The following is a 17,485-nucleotide window of genomic DNA, read 5'->3' as shown; positions in this document are numbered from 1 at the left end:
TGGCGGCCTTAAGGCTTTGGGCAATTTCAGTTGCGATGACAGGTTTGCGGTTGATTCTGCAGAACGCCAACAGTTTACAGCAGCAAGAAATTGTACTAGAATATAGAATCAGAATTAAAAAGTGACAAAGACAAAAAAGACAGTAAGTCTGACTTTAACGCGAGAAGAGCCTAGTCACAGAATAAGTAATAGGCCTAGTGCTAAAGCCATACGCCTGTGTGGCTTTACACTCTACCCCGATTTTAACACGAGCTAAGCCACGAAAAATAAATCTGAAGAAAATAAATCAAATGTACATCCATCAAGTCTATCTTTGTTGGAATCGTATTTATGAGTTTTTTTTTTATTTTTTTTTTTTTTTATTTGACTGGATGGCAACGAGCAAATGGGTCTCCTATGGTAAGAGATCACCACCGCCCATAAACATCTGCATAACCAGGGGATTGCAGACGCGTTGCCAACTAGAGGCCTAAGATGGGATACCTCACGTGCCAGTAATTTCACCGGCGTTCTTACTCTCCGCACGCGAATACAACAGTGCAAGCACTGCTACTTCACGGCGGATTAGCGAGCAAGATGGTGGTAGCAATCCGGGCGGAACTTGCACAAGGTTCCTACCACCTGCAAAAATAAAATTATCTAACGCCATCTACCCCGAAGTCATGTCATTAGCAATTAACATGAACACTACACGTGATTATGATATTAGGTTTGAATGTGAAACATCGGAGCAGAAGTTGCATGGGGTGAAGTTTTAAATAAGACAAAAAAATTGTGTTTCAAGATCAGTTGATACTGGACAATAATTTCCATCATCCAGTTTTTATACCCACATCTCACAGCTGTGCACAGACATCATCACAGAATGAGTCAGGCCCAGCGCAGATTAACTGTGTACTCCGTACACACTATTGAATTGCTTCGCAGGGTGCGGGTTTCCTCACGATGGTTTCCTTCACCGTACAGCTTGTGGTAATTTTCAAATGTAGTTGTCACGAAATTGTCACTTCAAAGTTCAATATCTCAAAAACGGCTGAACCGATTTTGATAAAGCATGTCAAAGAAGCATCGCTAGAAAACGTGCTTTCAAACAAAAAAAACCGCATTCAAATCGGTCCACCCGTTTAAGAGCTACGGTGCCGCACACAGCCACATAGCGGTCAAACTTATAACACCCCTGTTTTTGCGTCGGTGCTTAAAAAAGATACTCACTTCCATAGAACAGCGTCTTCCACGGCCACTCCAGCAGCCTAGTGTTCTCCGGCAGTATCCCAGGGATGGCGGTCTGATGCAGATGCGTGGCCAGCCGCGAAGACTGCACGCACACCAGGTTGCCACCGATGCCGTTCACTATTGGCTGGAACACTTCGTAGCCTCGGTAGCGGTCGACTGCCTGGTCGAGGACTATGCCTCCGATACTGGAATAGAGAACAACTTTGAGACCAAAGTCTGTGAGGCTTAACACGTTCTATGTCCAGTATTCATTTGGATACCAAAAACAGAGGGATAGGGCGTTTTCAAAAAACAGTGTACCCTTTCTTTTTTTTGAGAGTCACCCAAACTACATTTGCATACCAAATTTTTCAAGTCCGTTGAAGAGTTCCGTCCTGCGGAGACGATCCTAGCTGGACTACCAGGACGTCACTACTAAATTATTGTATTGTCACACGATTTACATAAGTATTCCAAATTTCAAGTCAATCTGACTATCGGAAGTTGGTCAAATTTAACTTGCAAGAATTGATTACAGACAGACAGACCGACAGACAAACAACGGGACAGGTGAAACTAAATAAAACACACACACACACAAACATCATGCCTGTATTTCCAAATGGGGTAGGCAGAGCACACGAAATGTTACCGCTTCGGAGCCACTTTTAGCAATTTTACATCCGTTATGTCTGTCTGTCTATGTGTGTGTGTAGATTGACGTATCACTAATAAATAAAGTAACCTATTTATTAGATACAAATATGTCGCTTATTAATAAAATAAGTCATGGACATCGGCAGCATTCGGAAGTAGCGTTTGTTCCAAAATTTAACGATAGAAACGGATTCTTAACATCTGTAGAGTTGATGATGTTGGTGATGGATGGATGATGAAAACATACCCGCTGATGAAGAGTGCTGATATGACGGGCGTCCAGCCGGTGGTGAGGACAGGCTTTGTGTACTTGTTGCGGTACACGATGAACACCCAAACGGGGAGCAAACTGAAGTATATGCAGATGATTACGATGGGCTGCCAGAGGGATATCTCTGTAAAGATGAGAAGATAGAATGAAAATGTGAAACACAAAGGAATCCTGTTATACTCGTAAGTATAAACATCATTAGAAAATTTTACCATTTCAGAACCATCTTTCATTTCAGGTGGTAGGACCTTGTGCAAGGTCCGCCCGGATTGCTAGCACCGTCTTGCTCGCTAATCCTGCCGTGAAGCAGCAGTGCTTGCACTGTTGTGTTTCGGCGTGGAGAGTAAGACAGCCGGTGAAATTACTGGCACTTGAGGTATCCCATCTTAGGCCTCTAGGTTGGCAACGCATCTGCAATACTCCTGGTGTTGCAGATGTTTATGGGCGGTGGTGATCTCTTACCATCAGGAGACCCACTTGCTCGTTTGCCATCCAGTCGAATAAAAAAAACATTTTAGATAAAATATAAACAAATCCATTACGTTACAATTCTTACACAAGACTAAATGGATAACCACATTTATCAGCATTTCAGTTTTTTTTTTACTTAATGATGCAGTATAATTTGTATTAGGTTCGGGTTCGATTCCCGGCCGGGACAGATACTTGTATGAACAATACGAATGTTTGTTCTCGGGTCTTGGATGTTTATCTATATAAGTATGTTTATCCGTTGCCTAGCAGTGGCGCAGCGTTCATAGAACTCTATTCCCACCGGCTTGCCCAATATTTACAAAATAGAACAACAAGACATACAAAACTTATGAAATATGGAAGCGATCCTTGCTTCGGCTTTACCGTGGAAATATCTGACGCCACGCCACTGTTGCCTAGTATCCATAGTACAAGCTTTGCTTAGTTTAGGACTATGCCAATGAGGGCTATCGTTTTTTGTCTCACTAGATGGCGCACTGTTGCGTGAGGTTTTTAAGTATGGCTTTCAAAGGCTGTTATTACAGGCGTGAAAACAAAGTTTAGATTAAAATCATATTTAACACACCTTAAAACCGTACCATAAAAATATCGAGCATGCCACAGTGTTGCATAGTCCCCGTTTTGTTCGGAAAAAAGGGAGGACAAAGGTTTCCGAAAGACAAAACTGTCTCAAAACACAGACATTCATTGCCCCGGAACGCATATTTGCCATAATCAATTTCAGATATTGCAAAATATTCACAAATATATTCTTCTTATAAATAAACCCGCGTAGCTCACCCAAAAACTATGAGATTTGACATTTCGTAGACCTCACGCTACACTAGTGCCTCTAGTGGCGAATTCATACGCGATAGCCCTCATTGGTGTCAAGTGTCACATATTTATTTATCTAAATGGCTGTATTTGAAGCGATAAGAGTATGACCGCTTCTTGTCTACCCTACATTTCTTCAGAACTGTGCCATCTTATTGTAGTTATTGTATCGATTTGTGGTGCTAAATAAATAATATGTATTGTATTGTATTGTATACTCACGTATCTGCTCATACATATACTGCGCAGTGACAGCGAGCACGGAGTTGCTCACGATGTCGCCGATAGAGGCCGCTAGTGGCGTCGCCACATTGTCAGGGTTAACCTTCCACTTGTGCGAGCCGTATATCACGAGGACCATCACGAAATCTGGCGGTGGAACATCTCAAATTATTAACAAAAGCTTACACTCGACTCGTTGTCATCGTTTAAAACTGCAAAAGAAGTGTATCAGAAAATTACTCCCTCTAGTGGCCGAAATGAGGAATCGAATTAAGAAAATTAAACAAACAATAAAAGTATAAAATTAAATAATTATGTTTATTTTACCCAACTGCGCAACGCAAAGGAGGGTAGGTGATGTTCTTTATCAGTCTATGTATGTAGCCAGTTAGTGAGAGCATGTGGTTGGACTTTATTAACCAACTAGATTTTGCCCGCGGCTCCGCCCGCGTGGTATTCGGTTATCGCGCGCTGTTCCCTCGGGAACTGTGCATTTTTTTGCGATAAAAAGTAGCCTATGTTATTTATTGTTGTTTTTTTCTTTTTTATTTTATTTTTTTCTTTTCTTAATGTACCTATTTCAATTATGCTTTTTATGCAATGTGCGAGGTCCGAATATTTCTTTCTTCTTTCTTTCTTTCTTTCCTATGTCACTCTCGGGCCCATAAACTATCTTTATGCCAAAAATCACGTCGATCCGTCCCTATGTTACGACGTGAAAGACGGACAAACATACACACAAACACACACACTTTGGCATTTATAATATTAGTAAGTAAAGTATAGTATGGATTGGTGAATCAGTGGCTTCATAGAGTAGTCAGTGCACAGCGGAGATAATTTTCAACATGCATTCTGTTTGCGCAAGAAGATGAACAATTTTAATAAAAAAGTTATATTAATACAGCCAAAGCCTCCCCTTTGCATCACGCTACGCAACCCAAGTGGGGCGCGCCCCACTGGTTGGGAATCGCTGCTTAAAGGTCACAGCTCATTAGAGGCACCCGGCACCCGACCAGCACCACCTCGTCGTTCGGCGTCCACTCGTTGTCGACAGGTGGTCCACGGGTGGACATCGCGTTGACAACGAGTGGACCTAGCGCGGTCCACGAATTTCCGAGTAGTCTGCTATGGAGAGCGCCGCATCGCAAGCGTGCGGGCAGCGAGCTATCACCGAGTGGTCCACTCACTGTGGTGCGGTGTTGCTACGGATTTGATGCAGTGAGCGCATGCCCATACAAATCCATATAAAGAATACTTTTAATGCGTTTTCATTATGTATGACGATCCCTGGAGGAGAACCAATCTTATTTTAATTGTTATTTTTCGCATCATGACATGATTGGAATTTTATTTTTATATTATAATTCATCTTATTTATACCTTTGACGATTCAATATAAATCTGACATTTATGTAAATTATAATGTAATCTTATATTGAATGAATAAATAAACTAGCGCGGCGAGGCGGTGCGGGTCGGGTGCCGGGTGGCTCTAATGAGCTGTGACCTTTAAGGGCAACACACACAGAAAGCGGGCGTGGGTCGGGTCGTGTCCGCCGCGTGAGCCGCGCGGTTCGTTGTATTCATGTCGGCGGCCGATCGTAAAATCCGCCAGATCACGAAATTCCTAGGCATATCGTGAAACGCCGCCATTTCATGATATGCCTAAACGTTGGCCAGGCATATCACGATGTGCCTGAGAAATAATACGGCAGATCGATTAGAGCAACGCATTCGTCGATATTCCTAGCTCTATACCGGGCACATCGTAAAATAGTTTCTTTTTGGCCACTGGTGGCGCTGCGTATGCAATGGCGGCCGTGACCAGCTGACCGGCCGTGTTTGTTTAGCGCGTGAAAAATGTCGGCGTCGCAACAAAATGATCTTTAAACCGAAACTAGTGATTGAATTGAAAATAGAAGTGCAAAAGAAGCTTTTGAACATCAGCTTCGTTCTTTTTATGTGAATCAAACGTATTTCTGTGCACAATGTGAAAAAACAATGGACGTCTGCCCGTATTTTAGAGGTTAGTATTTTTGATGATAAATAAAGTATTCACTAGTTGTTACTTATTTATATAGAAAAATTTAGGTACGACGAGCGAAGCGAGGAGTGGTTAGTATTAATTGTGATCACGACGCACGAGCCGAGCGAGCGAAGCGAGCGTGCCCGCGGCAGCGGCCGGCGAAGTGCCAGAACCGATATGGCGGCGCTTCATGATATGCCTAGGAATTTCATGATCTGCCTAAACGTCACTAGGCAAATCGTTAAACGGTGAGTTTTGAACGATATGGCGGATGTCCCTTAGCCAATTCATGAAATGGCGGCATTTCACGATATGCCTAGGAATTTCGTGATCTGGCGGATTTTACGATCGGCCGCCGACATTCACACAGAGAGCGGGTCGGACCCGCGACGGGCCCGCAGCGGCTATCAATGTTGCCAGTTTAGTGCCTTAGTCCCTAGAAGTGACGACTTTCACTTAAATCTTAGCGACCGCAAAAAAGTTTTGACGACAAAAATGGCGACTTTTGGAGTACAAATTAAAACAGTTCTAGAACCAATAATAGATACGACATTTTTGTCAACTCGACACAGAATTATACAGTGCCGCGAGATATATGTGGAAAACGACAAACGCGCTTGCGCACCAGGGTCAAACTTTATTTACTTACTTAATTAAATGCAATTTATGTAATGATGGGCGATGGATGAAATTTTTAAAAGTGACTGTTTTTTTTTTATCGACAGCAATAAGCTTTATATTAGTCAATGGAAAAAAATATCAGATTTTTCTGTAGTAAGTACCAATTAATTAAAAAAATAAATTACTAAATTTTATTCTCGCCAAAATGAACTAGTTACTGCGCATGAATACGGTTTTTAGGGTTCAACAGCCAAAATGGCAAAAACGGAACCCTTATAGTTTCGCCATGTCTGTCTGTCTGTCTGTCTGTTTGTCTGTCCGTCCGCGGCTTTGCTCAGGGACTATCAATGCTAGAAAGCTGTAAGTAATTTTGCACGGATATATATGAAAACTATCCCGACAAAATGGTACAATGAAAAATTAAAAAAAAAATTTTTTTTGGTACCTCCCATAGACGTCAAGTAGGGGTTTTTTTCTCATCCAACCCTATTGTGTGGGGTCTTTTAAATTAAAACCATTGGGGGGTTACTAAGACGATTTTTCGATTCAGTGATTTGTTTGCGAAATAAGTATTCAACTTTAAAGTACAAATTTTCATTAAAATCGAGGTTTTTAACTTAAGCTTTAGGGATAAATATTTTTGAGAGTTGGTAACTCTGCGCTCGGCCCGCGCGCTGTTTGTGACGACGGGCGACGGGCGCGGGCCCGCGCACGACCCGCGCCCGCGCCCGCGTTCTGTGTGAAGGCGTCCATATACCGCCATGCAAATACGCCCGTCGCGGGCCCGCGCACGACCCGCGCCCGCTCTCTGTGTGTGTTGCCCTTTAGACGGTAGTGTATCTGTGGCAAGAAACTCACCTAGAATAAAGCAGGTGGTGGTCGCCGTGAAGACAGCAGATGCGATGAGCAGCAGTATGAAGGAGCCGTTGACGGTTCGGTCCGTGATCGTGTTGGCGACGATGGCGAACATAGCGACCACCGTCGCAGCCACAATTGCTTGCACCTGGAGACAAGTTCAAGAGGGTAAATAGTAGATTGTACAACAAGAGCATAAAACGAGCCATTTTATCCAAGATGTTCATATAGCCACCCGAGCCGGTACGGCGAGGGTGGAGAGACACGTCGAGGTGAAAATCCTACATATAATACACTCTGCTTTTCACTTAGATTGCGAGGAAAATAGCAACAGTAGAAAAAATTGTTCACTTTCTATGTACCATCACCATCAGCCAAATATGAGGTCTACCACCCTAAATTTGATAATCGTTTGCATATCATAAAACAATAAATGCCAATAGACGTGTCTGTCAACTTGAAAGTTCGACTTTAGCGACATATTCATTTGATAGCAACTTGTTTAAAAATTGATAGACCACTTATTTAGCTGATGGTACCCTTTTTTTTCATGCATTATTATATAATTATAATTTTTATGTTTTATTGATTTATTTTGATTGATTCGATTGATTTTTAGTTTTAGATAAATTAAAAATTATTAAAAAATATGTAGGAAGTTTTTTGTTTGTGGCTGATGACACGACACCTGATTACTTGGTCTTAGACACAGATTTTACTTTATGCACTAGAGCATAAAAAGTCATTTTATGTCGCCTAGATCCAGCATAAACACAAACTTTACGAGCATGAGAAGTGAAAAATATTTTTTCACAACACTGCTCGAAAATGTGGCCATGGATAACCTAAATCCAGTACACAAAAATGCTTATATACCCTATGTACATTTAACAGCTGACTCATTTATGGCTCACAAAACACCACAACAATGTAACACATTACGGTAACAGGTCGTATCAATGTATGTATTTCATAGTACGATACGACTTTTTAGAATAAATATATTTCAGAATTTCATTTCCGGCGTCCTGAAACCACAATCGGACCAATCAAATGTAATCGTCTGCTGCATGTGAAATTAAATTGACCAATGAGAATGCGTCATTCATGTCATGACTTTTATGAGGTGTTTTTTTTTCTTAAACGCATAATAAGCGCCTTTTTCACTTTTAAAGCTTATCTATCTACTAAATAGGATTAAAAAATCTTAGCAAAGCTCGGTCGCCCAGGTGCTTATGTGAGTATTTAATACTATACAATATACTTGATTACGTCAATAGAATCAGCCGTTATCCGCTAAGATTGTTTTATCTTAATAAGGCTGTTCATCATCATCATCATCATCATGTCAGCCGAAAGACGTCCACTGCTAGACATAGGCCTCCCCCAAGGCTCTCCACTTAGACCGGTCTTGTGCTTTCCGCATCCACCGCAATCCCGCGATCTTAACCAAGTCGTCGCTCCATCTTGTTGGAGGCCTACCGACAGCTCGTCTCCCGGTCCGCGGACGCCATTCGAGACCTTCTGGCCCCATCGGCCAATCCGTCCTGCGAGCAATGTGCCCCGCCCACTGCCACTTTAGTTTCGCAATTCTTCCGGCTATGTCGGTAACCTTAGTTCTACTGCGGATATCATCATAAGGCTGTTATCAATCGTTATTTATTAAAAATAGGTATTTTCGTTATACTTTCTGTATCATTATCAAGCAAATTACTCCATGTAATCAACTTACGAATCTAAAAAACGGATCTAACGAAAATTATTATCGCTTATCAGATACTTAAAATTCTTTTCTGCCAATATAACACACCGTTAAAAGCGTATCAGATTTCGATATTGAGCGAGTCAGTAATATCTCGGAAATTATATAAATAATTTAAGAGTCATAATAAAATTATTTAGATTTGTAAAACCCGTATTAGTAATTGCAAAATTTTTATTGTCTTTTCTGATTAATTTTACTATCGCTGATGATCGGCGTTGGTTGCATATCATGCTTCATGATATGCATCATGGTTAAACAATTCCATGGAACTATGCAATTAATTAACAATAATTAATATAATTTGATAATATTGTAAATCTGTTTAAAAAAATATACCTCTTTGAGTTTCTTGCCGGATTCTTCTCAACAGAGGTTTTTCCGAAACGGTGGTAGATTTTTTTACTTGACATGTGCTTGTTACTAAATTGAATAAAGATATTTTGACTTTGACTTTGAATTACATGATGCAATTGAATAGTACAATCATCCAAACAAACAGGGCAACCTAAATAAAAGCTTGCAAAAACTCGCCATACCTGCACTAAAGATATGTTTCCAACCACCATGGAGATGACCTCTCGCGTCGAGGACATGTTCCCAAGGTTGGCTTGCGTGGACAGCCGGGACGCCAGGCACATGTCCAAGTTACCTGTCAACAAATTACGCATGAGAAACATCTAAAGCGAGGCTTAGACCAAGGCGGGCCAATAGATTTTCTGAGTGGGCAAAATTTTCTGGGTGGGCAAAATTTTTTAAGTCTAAGGCGGGGCCGGGCCACTACTTTCAGAGGTAGCTAACAAACCAGTCGTGCTTGCAGTCGGATAGCCATACAACGCATTGGGGTTTTTTTGGTACTGATAGAACCAAATAAATCTTTCTTTCTTTCAAATGCCTTGGCAGGCTAATTTGTGGGTGGGTTTGGCCAGGCTTGGTTTAGACGAAGCATAACGATGGCGCCAGTCCCCAGAAAAGCCAGCACTGGCGTGGCTCGTGTTGTTCAGATGAGGCCAACTGGATTCATTTCAACCCTGGATTATTCTCGTGGTATGCACACTGGGTTGCGGGGCACGTGGGCGAAGGTCACTAGCTTGAAAAATAGGCCGGTGCAATATGCCCGCCAGTGCTGGCTGCCAGCGCTGGCTTTGTCTAAACCAAGCTTTAGAATATTTCGCTCAGTCTCGTTATGGCTGTTTCTAAAATCGTCTGCTTCTCAAACAAGGCCTTCTACCAACAAATGTCTCTTTTTTAATATTTGTAATTTGCTTCCTGTAATGCCACTTTTTTATAATGGTTGGTTTCTGTAATATCTACATCTAAAAATGGCTGCTTCCTTTATTATCCACGTTTTAATTCCCACTAAGTATAATGTGTCATATATCATAATAAATAGAAAGCCTATCAATACGGAAAGCAGACATTATAGAAAACTGACAAAGTGGAAAAGAAAGATATGAGGGTGCCTTTCCACCAGATGTGCTATGCAGTTACGCTGCGAGGATGTGAAAGCTATGCTACGAAACTATGTGACCGTTTCCACTAATGGTTAGCTATGTAGCCGCTCGAGGAAGATGCGCTATGAAGATACGCAGCCGCGAGGCAGCTGTGCGAGGAAGATGAGCAGCTCGAGTAGACGCACGCATCCATAGCACGCATTCACAGCACGCAGTTTATAACTAAACAGCAAACAATGCCTAAGGTTGTTGACAGAATGGAAATACAACAAATTGGGAACTAGCTTCCAAATGACCATTGTGTGAAGGGGACCTTCAAATGACGAAGAAACATCTTTATCACCTAGACAAACGTGCCATTTTGCTTTGGCCGTGGCCTTCCTATCGTTCTCCAACCATACCACAATTATTTCCAATCACACACTCTAGTGATAATTCATTTTTAATGAGCTTGTTTTCGCAGTTATTCAATGTACAGGCGTATGATTGTGTGAAGATTGTATCATACAAAAAATAAGTACCTAATTGCAATTTCATACCTACTCAGTGGTGTAGAGCCGTAACAAGGGATAGGGTCGCCGCACACGGGCCACTAGCCACAACCATAAAACTCGGTCACCGGCATTTTTCTTGCAGTTTACATATATTTTTTGCACTGTTGTGTTTCGGCGTGGAGAGTAAGACAGCCGGTGAAATAACTGGCACTTGAGGTATTCCATCTTAGGCCTCTAGGTTGGCAACGCATCTGCAATACCCTGGTGTTGCAGTTGTCTATGGGCGGTGGTGATCTCTTACCATCAGGAGACCCACTTGCTCGTTTGCCATCCAGTCAAATAAAAAAAAAATTATATGCCGATCCCCGGTCTCCATTCGAGAATCTTTCGGCGCCAACGGCTATTTATTCTCCCTGTTGTCGTGACAAAAATATGTCTGCTCTAAATATCAATTAAAGTGGATTGTAAAGAGTAACATTTATAAATCAGTTATTTGAAAGTAAATCGACAATAATCATGGTTAAACAATACTTAGATATCAATGCATCGTGTGTACAAAGTGCTCAAACCGGTATCTCTGGCCGACACAATGCTATCGGTTATCACTCGCATTCAGGTCATCTTAGGGGATTCCAATAAATTCTATAATTGTAAGGCTCATATAGTTTTATGAAGATTATTTATTGAACTATGTCAAAATTATTGTTGGGCAAAAATATGCCCATATGGCAGGGCTTCTAAAACTTTATGCAGTCACGGACCACTTTCACAATTTAAACAATTCCGTGGATCCCTGTCAAAATTTTTTTTTTGGAAATTTCCTAGTAAATAGGTTTACAGACTGATCCTTTATACATACTCTTATCTATGACTGACCTAGTGTGGACCCCTGACACACATGCTACGGACCCCTAAGGGGTCCGTGGACCCCACTTTAAGAAACCCTGCCATATGGTATTAAAAGATCAGAGATATCTTTGGATTAGGTTCCGATTTTAAAGTGTGTGGTTTTTTATTATAGAAATAGGGGCTGTTTCACCATCCATTGATTAGCGTTAACCGACGGTTAAATGTGATGCCCACCATTGAATCGCTTCGCAGGTTCGTGCAGGTTTCCTCACGATGTTTTCCTTCACCGCAAAGCTCGTGGTAAATTTCAAATGTAATTCCGCACATGAATTTCGAAAAACTCAGAGGTGCGAGCCGGGGTTTGAACCCACGACCCTTTGCTTGAGAGGCGATAGGTCAAACCACTAGGCCACCACGGCAACCGTAATATTAAGTAAATAAAATCATGTACGTGTATACTAGATTACTTTAGTCGTATCAATATCTTTGTAGTAAGTACTTTGTAGTGACTGTATCCTTTGGCTTCAGATCGCATCTGGCATGAGAAATTCCAGCGTTTCGTAAAAGTTACCTACTTTGTGGTCTTCATTCACATTGTATGAGAACACCTGGGCAAAATTTCATATAATTATCTAGTGAAAATAGCGGGATAAAAGTAGCATATGTGTTATCTACATACCACATCAATATGTTCTGTGTTATTGCGAAAGAGTACACGGACACAATCACAAACTTTCTCATTTTAGTTTGATAATAAGTAATACAAAGTTTACGAGTGAATCATAAAGCAAACGAACCTATTGTTCGTATCTTAAGTTGTTACGGAGGAGAGGTGGAAAAACCAGCGCTTGCAATAGATTATTCATTGATTCGATGGAAAATTCAAAATTCAAGTAGTCTTAAGTAGTTGGTTATCGCATTCATATTATTTATTTCGGATTAATTTATAATCGTTCGTAGAAAACTGGACATGTGGACTACATACATACATAAAATCACGCCTCTTTCCCAACGGGGTAGGCAGAGACTACATCCTTCCACTTGCTACGATTCTGGCATACAACTCTCGCTTCCTCTACATTCATCAATCTTTTCATGCATGCACGTCGGTTTAGAGTACTCCTGACCCGACCTTTCTTCAGAACGTCCACGATTTGATCGTGGTACGTTCGTCTAGGCCTTCCTCTCCCAACGTTCCCATTCACGCTCGTCTTATAGATCTGCTTAGTCAATCTGTTTTCATTCATTCTCTCAACATGCCCAATTCCCTTTCTCAATCCGGGTGACTATACCTTCATTTACACCACAGCGATTTTTTGGCTATTCATAAAGGTGTGCAACGCTCCATTCACTACGTTACCAGCCTTTACTCTCCTTTCAATATCACTTTCACACTTTCCATCTCTAGTAAACATAGATCCCAAGTACACAAATTCATTCACTTGCTCCAAGTTTTCGTCACCAATCCGGACACACACTTCCGTTACGTTACATGTGGACTAACACTATCGAATAATCAGCAGCCGGTTGAAGTCCGCTGTTGAACAATGGCCTCCCCCTTAGGCTCTTTCCCACGGACATCCAGTTTTGCAGGATCGTTTTTTTACTGTATACCGCAAAAATCATACCCGTGTTCACACACAGAAGTTTTCATCCTGTTTTTTACGGGAAAGCATACCGCGGTAGCACCGCGCACCGTATTCAGTAAAAACCGTATGCAGGATGCTAGTAGGAAACACTTCCATTAAACTATGTACGTAACTAAACTGGATACCGTTTTTAGGGTTCCGTAGCTAAAATGGCAAAAACGGAACCCTTATAGTTTCGCCATGTCTGCTGTCCGTCCGTCCGCGGCTTTGCTCAGGGACTATCAATGCTAGAAAGCTGTAATTTTGCACATATATATATATATATATATATGTAAACTATGCCGACAAAATGGTATAATATAAAACTTAAAACAATTTTTTTTAGGGTACCTCCCATAGACGTAAAGTGGGGGTGATTTTTTTTTCTCATCCAACCCTATAGTGTGGGGTATCGTTGGATGGGTCTTTTAAAACCATTGGGGGGTTGCCAAGGCAATTTTTCTATTCAGTGATCTGTTTACGAAATATTCAACTTTAAAGTGCAACTGCCCTCTAAAATCTAAACCGGTGGGTGGAAAAATTTGAAAAAATTTAAAAAAATTCAGGATGGTGGTAAGTATATCAAACTTACAAGGAAAACTATAACGGTCAAGTTTTGTTTGAGAATTATTAGTAGTTTAAATAGCAGCCTAAGGTATAAAATATTTCTAAACTTGGAATATTCCGAACAAAATACGAAATCCTCAGAAAAATATTACTTGATTTTTTCGTAACATCTACGAAACCCTATTTTGGGCGTGTCCGACACGCTCTTGGCCGGTTTATACTGGATCCAGTCGTCCGGTTTGTAGTGGCAAAACCGTATAGCACATTTCGAACGGATCGGATTTTTGCGGTATCCAGCAAACCGAATGCTCATGTCAATGTTACTACAGACAGCAGCACGTATACCTACTACTAAACGTGATCCTGCAAAAATCCGAATCCGCAAAAAACGGGACGTTGCCGTGGTTAAAGGGCTCTTATAACGACAACTCGCCACTTGCATCCATCGGTTGCTTGCATTTCTCGCGATGTCGTCAGACCATCTAGTGGATGAATCTGGATTTACACGGTAAAATCATTAAAGCTAAGTCGCTTCACTCTTTAGAGTAGTCGTCGGTTGAAGATGGAGTCGTGAGAGCGCTGCTGCCTACACTGTCATTTTTTTTTATTATGAGAGGGAGGCAAACGAGCAAGCGAGTCATCTGATTGGAAATGATCACCGCTGCCCATTGAGTACCAACTACTCAAGGAGAGTCATTGGTCCGCTGCCGGCCTATTAAGAAAGTATAAGCCCTTTTCACCAACGGTGCTGGCTGAAAATCAGCGCTGGGGTGTTTATTATTAACGCTTCAGAATTAGGCTGAGCCAGTGTCCGATTCACAACCGCAATGACATATACTTTCCTACGTGTTGTCTATTTGTACTTAATACTATTGTTGTGTACCTATTGTGTTGTGAATAAATGTATTTTCTTTCTTTCTTTTCTTTCTTTTTCTTGAAAGCCCCGATGTCATAGTTGTCAGGAAACACTGCTACGTGGCAGGAAGTGCCGAAGGAAACGCACAGTGGTAGAGTGCCATACATCAAGATGATGTCGATGAAATTTAGACTTTCGGCGGGAGGTGCGATGGTGGAATTTCGCAGCAGGTAGCAGGTCAAATAAGTCTTCGGAGCACGCACCGTGGCAAAGCCTATAAAATAAACAAAGAGAACCACGTCCCTTCGCATAGATAGGGAATCCAAACGATCGGAAATCAAGTTTCATCAAGAAATCAAATCATTAAGTCTAAGTCGCCTTTACGACACCTATGGGAAAAAAATGGGTCTGTCCTATTCTAGAATCGGGCACGGCACAGGCAAAGTTTTGTTATTCATGCAAAATTATACGCAAATGAAGACAACGATGTCATTTTCGGGAATTCCCGGCATGTATAATATAGTAAAATCCCGATTTTTTTTGAACTGCTGGATCTCACCGTTCACGTAAGCGAAGCGAGCGAGCGAAATGCTGAAAACGTTGCCATGGCCTTATTTGAACTCTCCATCATGTGATATGTAGCGAAACGCTGGCCAGTTCATTAAAAAAAATCGAGTAAATAGTTCAAGAAACGTTCAACAAACGTAAGATATTTCCGAGAACAATGTCATAGAGATAAAAAGTATTATATTGTACGTAATTTTTTATCAATTTAATAACTTTAATCATTAAATGGACGGAAGTTTGAAAAATATTTTTGTGACTAAGAAATGATTATTGATTAATAGTACTAAACATCCGATAGTCATACTGCGACTTTTGTCATTGATGTGATGACTCATATACCTAATACTAGGTACGTGTAAAAAGTAAAAATGCAATATAAATAAAAAGACGACGAGGGTATCTGAGACAGGCTAGTTGGCGCAAAATCTCGTGCGTGAAGTCCGTTTGAGAACTTTGTCACTATTGTAGTTAGCGTCACGTTTGTCATTGTTTCAATAACTAAATGAACCAATCGCAAGCAAGACTGTAACGTCAAACAGACCTCACGATGCCAACGCCATCTAGCGATATTTTGCCTTTCAAGAAACTCTCAATGACTCCAATGGACCTAAACAAAGCTACGGTACGCTGTACGACTACGCTGTTGAAGTAAATAATAAGGCCATCTATTGAATAGATAGGTACATTTGACTATCCTTTTGTGAATTTCCTATAATAGGGATGACGACTGGGTTAAAAACATATCATTATATTTAGTCCGACAGTTAGATTATGGAAAAATATGGGTCACGTATTTTTTGGTTAATAGAATTAATAAAAATCGTCAAAAGTATAGATCATCAAATTTACGGAGTGGAGGCTTGTGACGTCACTATTATGTAAAAATCGTACCATATAGTGACTTCACTCGAAACCTCTAAGCACTGTATCCTCGTCATTTTTTGTTTGTCAAACAAAATAAAAAAATACGTGTACCTGCAATATTTTTTTATAAACTAACTGACGGACTAAACAGTTTTTTAGTCGTCTAGCCTATTACCTGCATGTGTTCATTAAATGTCTATCTGTCTATTGTTTACTTCGTATTTTTTACTTTATAAAAATGTTTTCTGTATCGTTAATATTGTGGTTTTAATAAAAAGTAATTGTATTCTATTGTACATATTCTATTAACACATGTCCGGGGTCCATTTGCTTCGGCATCGTCATCGTAAACGTAACGTCATCGTGTCGTGAACAATGGAGTAATTACCCGCCATGCAATTATGTATAAGGTTGAACTAAATGACAGATTTTTATCAGGGAAACACATGCGAGCATAGATAAGTGCGGCCGAGATGCCAATAACACTTATCACTTAGCTGCTCATCTTGCATTGTCTGTCTTTTTTTTCTACTTTTTCATTTAAGTTAGTGGCGGTTATGCAATCTGCCACAGTTTTAGGAAGTTTTATAGGTGGCAATGGTAACAGGTACTGATGTTCACGGGCGGCCCGCCCCCGCCGCCCCCCTAGCTACGCAACAGGCCGCTATTATCGTAAGATCCATTTGACAACGTCGAAATTTGTGTCACGTTTGAGATTGATTAATTTACTAAATGATCCAATCGTATGTAACCATCATATAACATTAAAAGCGGCAACAAACGGAACTAACGCGGCCATTTTGCAAAACTTTATTTCATACAGTTCACCGTGAATGTCGCTGTTTGTGTCTTTCGTTCGTTCTTAGTTTATATTTTGAGATTAAAGCACTAATAATGTAAAGCTAGCAAATGCTAGCAAAAGCAAGCAAACGTCACCCATAAATAAATAAATAAATAAATATCACGGGACAATTCACACCAATTGACCTAGTCCCAAAGTAAGCTTAGCAAAGCTTGTGTTATGGATACTAAGCAACGGATAAATATTATTATATAGATAGATACAAACTTAAATACATAGTAAACACCCAAGACCCGAGAACAAACATTCGTATTTTTCATACAAATATCTGCCCCGACACGGGAATCGAACCCTCAAGCTTCGTAGTCAGGTTCTCTTACCACTAGGCCATCTGGTCGTATAAATGTTCATATAACGTCAAACTTACCATATCTACTAACGCTGTCTAGCAATATTTCAATAAT

At 40.7% G+C, this 17,485-nt stretch overlaps 1 protein-coding gene across 1 annotated transcript in view; it reads right to left on the bottom strand.

The window, feature by feature from the left end:
* LOC141438843 (solute carrier family 41 member 1-like) overlaps positions 1–17,485 on the bottom strand; it is a 105,945-nt gene that overhangs the window by 10,879 nt on the left and 77,581 nt on the right. Inside the window, exons 7-11 of the mRNA XM_074102865.1 lie at positions 9,480–9,592; positions 7,182–7,326; positions 3,674–3,820; positions 2,117–2,264; positions 1,213–1,418 (exon numbers count right to left, since the gene is read on the bottom strand). Of these exons, the coding sequence (XP_073958966.1) occupies positions 1,213–1,418; positions 2,117–2,264; positions 3,674–3,820; positions 7,182–7,326; positions 9,480–9,592 (759 nt within the window). The remainder of the gene's footprint in view (positions 1–1,212; positions 1,419–2,116; positions 2,265–3,673; positions 3,821–7,181; positions 7,327–9,479; positions 9,593–17,485) is intronic.

The sequence above is a fragment of the Choristoneura fumiferana genome, chromosome 19 (genome assembly GCF_025370935.1).
Source record: "Choristoneura fumiferana chromosome 19, NRCan_CFum_1, whole genome shotgun sequence".
NCBI classification, from domain to species: domain Eukaryota; kingdom Metazoa; phylum Arthropoda; class Insecta; order Lepidoptera; family Tortricidae; genus Choristoneura; species Choristoneura fumiferana.
This window is presented reverse-complemented; position numbering and strand designations above follow the sequence as displayed.